The sequence below is a fragment of the Doryrhamphus excisus genome, chromosome 14 (genome assembly GCF_030265055.1).
Source record: "Doryrhamphus excisus isolate RoL2022-K1 chromosome 14, RoL_Dexc_1.0, whole genome shotgun sequence".
Taxonomy (NCBI): Eukaryota; Metazoa; Chordata; class Actinopteri; order Syngnathiformes; family Syngnathidae; genus Doryrhamphus; species Doryrhamphus excisus.
This window is the reverse complement of record NC_080479.1, coordinates 20,556,494-20,566,955: the sequence shown is the minus strand read 5'-3', so window position 1 is coordinate 20,566,955 and position 10,462 is coordinate 20,556,494. Positions and strand designations below refer to the sequence as shown.

Sequence of the window (10,462 nt, the reverse complement as noted above, 5' to 3'; positions counted from 1 at the left end):
AGGTAACATCACCATGTACACGTGGAGATGTCCTGGAGGAGGTAACATCATCACCACGTACACGTGGAGATGTCCTGGAGGAGGTAACATCATCACCACGTACACATGGAGATGTCCTGGAGGAGGTAACATCACCACGTACACGTGGAGATGTCCTGGAGGAGGTAACATCACCATGTACACGTGGAGATGTCCTGGAGGAGGTAACATCACCATGTACACGTGGAGATGTCCTGGAGGAGGTAACATCATCACCACGTACGTACATGTGGAGATGTCCTGGAGTCCTGGAGGAGGTAACATCATCACCACGTACGTACATGTGGAGATGTCCTGGAGTCCTGGAGGAGGTAACATCATCACCACGTACGTACACGTGGAGATGTCCTGGAGGAGGTAACATCATCACCACGTACGTACATGTGGAGATGTCCTGGAGGAGGTAACATCATCACCACGTACGTACACGTGGAGATGTCCTGGAGGAGGTAACATCACCATGTACACGTGGAGATGTCCTGGAGGAGGTAACATCATCACCACGTACACGTGGAGATGTCCTGGAGGAGGTAACATCATCACCACGTACGTACACGTGGAGATGTCCTGGAGGAGGTAACATCATCACCACGTACGTACACGTGGAGATGTCCTGGAGGAGGTAACATCACCACGTACGTACACGTGGAGATGCCCTGGAGGAGGTAACATCCATCCAGTGACTGAGTGGTGGGGGCTAGGTAGTGAGAGAACATCCACATGTACTCCTTGTGTTTATTGAGACCAGCCATGGTTTGTATTTTCAGAGTGTCAGTGAATGCAACTGCTGTGGTCCAGAGAGAGGAGGTGTTTCCCAGGAGGAGTTTGGGCGTGGCAGATGGAGATATTTGGGGAAACACACACACACACACACACACCTGTTCCAACCTGGCGCGAAGCTCTGTACGCTGTGGGGGCGTGGTCTTGTTCAGGTCGACGCGTGACGTCACCGAGCGGGACTTTCCTCCCGTGACGTTCAGGGGTGGGGGAGGGAGGAGAGGAGGCGGCAGAGAGAGGCTGGCTGGGCTGCGGAGATCGCTGACGGAGATCCTCGTTGAGCGGCCGCCTTCACAGGCTCGCCACCCCGCCGGACACCCACCGACAGGCGGCCTGAGCCGTCCGGGAGAAGGTGGACCTTTCCCGCATCGACGGGAGACCTGGTAGGCGAAGCCTCTGCTGTCCTGCGAGTGCGCGTGCGTGTGTATGTGAACGACAAAGACAAAACAGGAAGACCCCGAAAGGGCGTTTATATGCTTTTAAATGTCGCCGACATAAACCATTTGGAACAACGACTGTGAGTCGTGTGTCAGCAACATGTACTAGCGTAGCGGACTAGCATAGTGGACTGGACTAGCATAGTGGACTCGTACTAGCATAGCAGACTCGTGCTAGCATAGCAGTCGTGTAGCAACATAGCAAAGCGGCTCTGGTGGTCTTCTGCTTCATGGTCCCTCAACATGTCCTCATGGAAGACACAGCCTTACTAGTGCAGAGGGGAGACAACATGAAGTCGTGTCCCTTTGTGTCCCCGCTGTGGAGATAAGAGTGGATAAGTCCTCCATGAGACAGCATTTCTCGGCGTAGAGACCACTTTGACATGTTGTCCTGTGGTGGAGACATTATGAAGCACGTTCAGTATAGAAATATACTGTGTGACAATGTGTACAGGTGTCCAATGTAAGGCCCCGGGGGCCAGATTGGGCCCCCATATGAGTTATATATATATATATATATATTGTGTTATTGAAGTTGCGGAAGTAAAAAGGAAAAGAAGAGAAGTTGGTGGTGTGAAGTGCTGATGTTTGGGATGCTTTGTGCTCTTCCTTGGATGTCAATCCGTCGTCAGTGAAATGCCGATGAGATGAGTGTTCTACCAGCAAAGGAGACCATGCGTCATTCGGGGATGACATCAGCGACACAGCTGGATGTGGAGGACACGGGCAGCGGCGTGATGTCGTGGACGGTGCCTCCCGGTGCTGGTTTTTGTGTGCCAGATTGGCGCGGTGCTGTTCAGCTGCTTTATTTGGAAGGTCCCACGTGAGGCGAGCACGGGGATGTTGGCGTCCGCAGGATTGGCTCGATGAAGGAACGGAATATGTAAATAGTCCATAGGAGGGAATGAGTCCTGCCATTGGCTGGCCCCCAGTCCGGGGTGTGCCTGTACCTCTGACCCGAAGCGGGCCGGGATAGGCTCCAGCATTTAGTACTGCCTTGGCGGAGGTCTGTGCTCATTGGCTGTTCTCACAATCTCTGAAGCGCTGCGGCGTCGGCTCACGCGGGGGCGCTCGGGCTTCCAGACAATAGCCCAGAATTCCACGCTGAGTTGTGGTGATGCTGCGTGCCGGCCTTCCACTCATTGTGTGCCTGTTTCCTGTCTGGAAACCTGTCGGACTTCCCGGTTTGGCTCCCCGTAGGGCCCCCCAGGACTGACGTGAAAGCAGCAGACCACAGCCTGGCCGTGGGATTGGCCGAGGAGGACTTGGAGCCTCACGTCATGCTAGATGTTACCAAAACCCCAGAAGAACATTTGCAGACGCCTCATGACACATGCTAGCTGTCACTTCCTGTGGTGTAGTACCACTACTACATGTACACTACCTGTGGTGTAGTACCACGACTACATGTACACTACCTGTGGTGTAGTACCACGACTACATGTACACTACCTGTGGTGTAGTACCACTACTACATGTACACTACCTGTGGTGTAGTACCACGACTACATGTACACTACCTGTGGTGTAGTACACTACCTGTACATGTCACTTCCTGTGGTGTAGTACCACTACTACATGTACACTACCTGTGGTGTAGTACCACTACTACATGTACACTACCTGTGGTGTAGTACCACGACTACATGTACACTACCTGTGGTGTATATATACCTATAGTGTATATAGTGCTATGTGTATAGTGTATAGTGTGTATAGTGCTACTGTTATGCTATAGTGTATAGTGCTACTGTTATGCTATAGTGTATAGTGCTACTGTTATGCTATAGTGTATAGTGCTACTGTTATGCTATAGTGTATAGTGCTACTGTTATGCTATAGTGTATAGTGCTACTGTTATGCTATAGTGTATAGTGCTACTGTTATGCTATAGTGTATAGTGCTACTGTTATGCTATAGTGTATAGTGCTACTGTTATGCTATAGTGTATAGTGCTACTGTTATGCTATAGTGTATAGTGCTACTGTTATGCTATAGTGTATAGTGCTACTGTTATGCTATAGTGTACATACTACTGTACATGCACTGTTGATGACATGGTGTATTTGCCAACCCTGACGATGATCACTTCATTTGACAACCAATGTATGATTATATGTATGATTGTATGATTATATCCATCTGCGCTTCTTTCTCCTGCTTTGGGATGCTGCACTGTGTGTGTGTGTGTGTGTGCACTGTGTGTGTGTGCGTGCATGTGCGTGTGTGTGTGTGCGTGTGTGCGTGTGTGTGTGTGTGTGTGCGCGCCACCTGTGAGAGCAGCATGCAAACACTGGTGTTGCATTGTTGCATGGAAGAGTTGCCTTGCTGCCATGATGCTGATGAGTGGGTATTGACGTGGTGGAGGAAAGGATGCCAGCCTGGCAGAGAGCACGCACACACACGCACACACACACACACACACACACTGTATGCACATTTACTCACTCCACACATACTCTCACCTTGGCAACATCACTCGTTGCCATGGTAACCACATCGCTGTGCTTCCAGGAGGTAAGTGTTAGCAGCCACTGACTAATATTCTTTCCTGATCATCGTTCATATTTATTATTATTCCTGTATGATCATCGTTCATATTTATTATTATTCCTGTATGATCATCGTTCATATTTATTATTATTCCTGTATGATCATCGTTCATATTTATTATTATTCCTGTATGATCATCGTTCATATTTATTATTATTCCTGTATGATCATCGTTCATATTTACATATGGTTCATCGTTCCATATCTACGCCTGCCTGTGTCTCTGTGTTAGTGCATTGTGTGTGTGTGTGTGTGTGTGTGTGTGAGGCCCAGAGCACAACCTAAGTGTACGTTTGTGTTTGGTTGTGGCTGCAGAGCGAGGGAGGCGTGTGAGAGGACGTTCCAGGAGAAGGAGGCGCGTGTGAGAGGACGTTCCAGGAGAAGGAGGCGTGTGAGAGGACGTTCCAGGAGAAGGAGGCGTGTGAGAGGACGTTCCAGGAGAAGGAGGTGTGTGAGAGGGCGTTCCAGGAGAAGGAGGGATTGGAGCGTGTGGATGGACTGTACCTCCCGTGCTTTTGGAAGAGTCCCAGACAGGGGTGCAAGATGTTTGGAGCAGGAGAGCAGGTGGTTAGCTGTGTTTTCCTGAGCTGAGAGGCTGCCCAACGGAGGCCAAGACAGCCTAGAGAGGTGCCCCTCGGTGGGAAGATGGGCTCAGAAAAGGACTCCGAGTCGCCCCACTCCTCGCTGAGCGGCATCCCCAACCCAAAGTGCCGTGCGGCCGGAAAGCACCGGCGCCGCATCTCCTTCCAGAGCCTCTTTAACGGCAAGCGGGGATCCCGAGGCACCAGGGGCCCCAAAGCAGGGGTGGCCACCACCACCACCACCACCACCACCCCTCAGTCCTACCATCTCCACACACAACAGCAGCAGCTTATACCGTCTGCCTTGACCCCGCCCCCGGGCCCACCCACGACCGCAGCCGCCCGGGACGTCGCCACCACTACCCCGTCCAGGCAGTTGTCCTCCGGCCAGCCCTTCCTGAGCAGCGAGGCTCCGTCATTGGGGGAGGCCGACCTCCTGGAGTGCCCCCTGTGCCTGGTGCGCCAGCCGGCCCAGCAGCTCCCCGAGCTGCTGGGCTGCGGCCACCGATCCTGCCTATGCTGCCTGCGCCAGTACCTGCGCATCGAGATCACCGAGAGCCGGGTCCAGCTCAGCTGCCCCGAGTGCGCCGAGCGCCTGGTGCCCAGGCAGGTGGCCGACATCTTGGATGACGCCGCCCTGCTGCACAAGTACGAGGAGTTCCTGCTGCGCCGCTGCCTCGCCTCGGATCCCGACTGCAGGTGGTGCCCCGCACCCGACTGCGGGTAAGATGACGCCCCTGAACTCCACGTTGAAATACGTTGAAATACTCACGCTTGTACAGCACATATATATGTATACATATACTGTACATATATATGTATACATATAGCTACATACCTACTACCTTGTACAGTACATATATATGTATACATATAGCTACATACCTACTACCTTGTACAGTACATATATATGTATACATATAGCTACATACCTACTACCTTGTACAGTACATATATATGTATACATGTAGCTACATACCTACTACCTTGTACAGTACATATATGTATACATATAGCTCCATACCTACTACCTTGTACAGTACATATATATGTATACATATAGCTACATACCTACTACCTTGTACAGTACATATGCCAAGTAGTTCCTATACAGTACAGTAAATATGTCATATATTGTAGATGACAAAGCTGTTGTGTTTATTTGTTGTCAACGTTGTTGTAGTAAATGTTGTTGTCATAGTATGACGACGTCTTTCCATACAATAGAAACTTCTGGTCCTGGTAAGTCGCACTGGAGTATAAGTCATATTTTTAGTGGGTCATTACTTCCGGCCATGACGCCATCTTGGAAGGCAAGCTGTAACGTGAATAAAAGAGCGGAGGAGCGGCTGAGGAGGTGTAAGATATGCTAACACAACGCTTGTTCAGCTCCATGGAAACTAGACATGAACAGAAGAGGTGTGTGGTGTTTATGTAAGATAAGTACCAGTTGGAAGTACACTGTAAGTACACTAAGTGTGTAGTTGTCTTCCTGGCAGCAGGAGTAGCCTCCGCTTCACGCTGGTCCCTAACACCTTCCTCCTTCCTCCTTCCTCACTTACTCCTTCCTCACTTCCTCCAAACGTTCCCTCTGCTGCCTGCCGACTGTGTTCTGCTGCTCATGCCAACACTTGGCGCTTGTGGGCACAACAATGTGATTTTCTTTCCTTTGGCCACCTTTAATATCCTTCATCGTGATTGGCTTCACTTGGCTGTGCAGGTCAAGGGTCAAGGGTCAAAGAGCTTACCAAAGACTTTTGGTCTTTTGGTCTTCACTTTAACTCCTCACACTCTTCTTTGGCTCATTGGCTCGTGCTTGGTAAAACCACACCTGGATGGGGGAGGGGGGGGGGGGGGGACACACGCATGACCGGCCTATCAAGTGCTGTCTGCGCCGGCTGTCAGTTGCCTTGACGACCACGGATGCAAAATGGAGGCAGCGTTGCCTGGGGGGACGCCACTTCACTGAACACACCGGAACACACAAATGGAGCTGTGTGTGCGCGTGCACGTGTCCGTGCACGTGTCCTCAGTAGCATTCCCAAACAGAAGACTGACGAGATGTCTGCTCTTCCAAAACCTCCACCACGTGTCCCGCCGCAGCCACATTCGGTCACGCCACCTCACGCATCATCCATCCCGCCGTTATTCACGCGTCTGTCTTGTCCTCGTGCCGCCCTCAGGTTTGCCGTCATAGCCTCGGGCTGCGCCAGCTGTCCCCGGCTGGTGTGCCGCAGAGAAGGCTGCGGCGCCGAGTTCTGCTACCACTGCAAGCAGGCCTGGCACCCCAACCAGACCTGCGACTCGGCCCGCCAGCAGAGGGCGCACTCCCTGCACACGCACAGCAACCACTCGCCCAGCTACACGCCAGAGCAGGGCCCCGGTAAGGCAGGCGCACCATCATGCTTCACCCGCCCCCCGGCACCCTCACCCATCTCCTCCTCCCTGTCCTAGCCGACGACATCAAGCCGTGCCCCCGCTGCGGCGCCTACATCATCAAGATGAACGACGGCAGCTGCAACCACATGACGTGTGCCGTGTGCGGCTGCGAGTTCTGCTGGCTCTGCATGAAGGAGATCTCCGACCTGCATTACCTCAGGTAACCAACACCCAACTCCTCCCGACGCCTCCGCCGACCGCCCGTGCTTCTCCCCCGCAGTCCGTCCGGCTGCACCTTCTGGGGAAAGAAACCGTGGAGCAGGAAGAAGAAGATCCTGTGGCAGCTCGGCACGCTCATCGGCGCCCCCGTCGGCATCACGCTCATCGCCGGCATCGCCATCCCCGCCATGGTCATTGGCATACCCGTCTATGTGGGACGCAAGGTGGGGTACCTCCTCTTCTACTTCCTACCACATGCTCTACTCACTGACTTAAGTGAGTGAGTTAGTGTACGTAGAGTACACTAACTCACTCACTTCTTACTCTACGTACACTAACTCACTCACTTCTTACTCTAGTACACTAACTCACTGACTTCTTACTCTACGTACACTAACTCACTGACTTCTTACTCTACGTATGCTAACTCACTGACTTCTTACTCTACGTACGCTAACTCACTCACTTCTTACTCTACGTACGCTAACTCACTCACTTCTTACTCTACGTACGCTAACTCACTGACTTCTTACTCTACATACACTAACTCACTCACTTCTTACTCTAGTACACTAACTCACTCACTTCTTACTCTAGTACACTAACTCACTCACTTCTTACTCTACATACACTAACTCACTCACTTCTTACTCTAGTACACTAACTCACTCACTTCTTACTCTAGTACACTAACTCACTCACTTCTTACTCTACATACACTAACTCACTCACTTCTTACTCTAGTACACTAACTCACTCACTTCTTACTCTAGTACACTAACTCACTCACTTCTTAGTCTACGTACACTAACTCACTGACTTCTTAGTCTACGTACACTAACTCACTCACTTCTTACTCTAGTACACTAACTCACTCACTTCTTACTCTACATACACTAACTCACTCACTTCTTACTCTAGTACACTAACTCACTCACTTCTTACTCTAGTACACTAACTCACTCACTTCTTAGTCTACGTACACTAACTCACTGACTTCTTAGTCTACGTACACTAACTCACTCACTTCTTACTCTAGTACACTAACTCACTCACTTCTTACTCTACATACACTAACTCACTCACTTCTTAGTCTACGTACACTAACTCACTGACTTCTTACTCTACGTACACTAACTCACTCACTTCTTACTCTACATACACTAACTCACTGACTTCTTACTCTACGTACGCTAACTCACTGACTTCTTACTCTACATACACTAACTCACTCACTTCTTACTCTAGTACACTAACTCACTCACTTCTTACTCTACGTACGCTAACTCACTGACTTCATACAACATACTCTATATAGTCTAGTATGGTAGGGTATAGTCTGGTATAGTATATTCTAGTACGGTAGGGTATAGTATGATTATGGTTATGTAATGACACACTCATTCTCATGTCATTTGTTTTTGGTTTTTTAATTGAAATTATTTTTCAAATATACAGTATATTTGTACTTCACCTACCGTCATTTTTTATGTTTAATTTTTCATGTTTGTTATTGTGTTGATTTCCCAACTTTATTCCTCCCTGCATATGCATCCATATATCATATATGCCTCCATATCATACTGCATATGCATCCACATATCATATATGCCTCCATATCATACTGCATATGCATCCATATATGTATCACATATGCCTCTATATCATACTGCATATGCATCCATATATCATATATGCCTCTATATCATACTGCATATGCATCCATATATCATATATGCCTCTATATCATACTGCATATGCATCCATATATCATATATGCCTCTATATCATACTGCATATGCATCCATATATCATATATGCCTCTATATCATACTGTATATGCATCCATATATCATATATGCCTCCATATCATACTGCATATCCGTGTAGCGGTACATGCATATCCCATATCCCATATCCCGCGTAGACATCCCATGATCCTGTGACACGCGTCGGGCAGACGGTGAAGCGTTGTTTTGTTTGCTGCAGATCCACGCTCACTACGAGCTGAAGAAGGCGTCTCGCCACAGGAGGAACTTGGCCATCACGGCGGGCGTGGCCTTGTCCGTGCTCTCCGCCCCCGTCATCGCAGCCGTCAGCGTGGGTGAGAACGCACAGGCGAAGTGAGAGGAACAAAACAGAATGACAAAAAGACAAACGCTGGTGGCGTTTCTTCCCTGGCCAGGCATCGGCGTGCCCATCATGTTGGCGTACGTCTACGGCGTGGTGCCCATCTCGCTGTGCCGAGGAGGCGGCTGTGGCGTGAGCAGAGGGAAGGGGCGGGGCGTACGCATCGACTTTGATGAGGACGACGGACCAATCACAGGTGAGGCCGTGCGGCCATCGCTGTCCGCCGTCCAAAGAAATGAAAAATAATATTCATATCCCGCAGTGGCCGATGCATGGCGAGCCCTCAAGTCGCCGAGCCTGGGCGAGAGCAGCCTAGACGGGGCGGTCAGCGGTCTGAGCACCACCTCCCCCAGTGAGGGCCTCTCTATGGTCCCGGGGACCGTCGGGGACACGCCGTATTTCAACACTCTGGCTAGCGGCGCCCTGGGGACGCGCACGGGCAAGTACAGCAGGTGAGGGCGAGGGTGAGGGCGAGGGCGAGGGTGATGGGCGAGGGTGAGGGTGAGGGTGAGGAGGGTTCCTGATGCGCATGAAAGAGGCTAACGGGCTGCGACGGTCCAGGCTGGAGGTCCAGACGGGGCAGTCGGCCAAAGAGTCGGCCCAGAAGGAGACGGGGAGCCTGGGGGCGGGAAGCGACTGTGCCAGCACTCGAGGGATGGCCGGGTCCATCATCTCCTCCTACACCCTGCCTGACAGGTACTGAAGGAACCTCGGCTTGATGCGAGTGCATGTTGTGACCGTGTTGTGTGGGCGGCGTCCCCAGGGACGGCACCAACCTGGAGATCCAGGTGGACATCGAGACCAAACCCAGCCACCTCTGCCTGACCAGCGAGGAGGACCTGGCGCCGCACGCCGGCCCTACCGCTGCCGCCTCGGGAGGGGAGGAGCCCCTGGACTGCAGCTCCAGACGGGGTGGAGCGTTGTCCGGCTCCGCCCTGGGACTGTCCCACGGCGGCTCCATCAGGGAGGGGCTCCGTGATGTCACGCTGGCCCAGCCCGAGAGCATCCGCAGCGACCTGGAGATGTCGGACACGCAGTCGGACGACATCGCCGAGCTGACGTCCGACGACTGCGACTCGCCTCGGCCCAAAGTCTGCGCCCCGGCCCCGCCCCCCTCCTGCCGGGCCCAGAGCCCCCGCAACGAAGGCCTTCATTGTCCCGCAGACGGCAACGTCGTCTTGTACGTGTGAGAGACCGGCAGCTCTCAGGGACGCACGGCGACCATCCCACCTTTGGTTCCTCCTTCTGGTCTGCTGCCGTGGCCTCCTGCAGACGCCGGGCGGCGTCCGCACGCCCGACACCCGGGAACGCTGGCAGAGTTCTACCTCGGACACCTCCACGAGCCTG

General features: G+C 51.9%; 1 protein-coding gene across 1 annotated transcript; it reads left to right on the top strand.

Moving 5' to 3' along the window:
- The first annotated feature begins 996 nt into the window (after positions 1-996).
- On the top strand, positions 997-10,321 carry rnf19b (ring finger protein 19B). The gene is made up of 10 exons (XM_058046389.1): positions 997-1,199; positions 4,122-5,110; positions 6,571-6,770; positions 6,842-6,986; positions 7,047-7,209; positions 8,975-9,089; positions 9,171-9,311; positions 9,378-9,567; positions 9,677-9,811; positions 9,879-10,321. The coding sequence occupies exons 2-10, from the start codon at positions 4,452-4,454 to the stop codon at positions 10,303-10,305; spliced, it is 2,175 nt and encodes a 724-aa protein (XP_057902372.1). The 5' UTR covers positions 997-1,199; positions 4,122-4,451; the 3' UTR covers positions 10,306-10,321.
- The last annotated feature ends 141 nt before the right edge of the window (positions 10,322-10,462 follow it).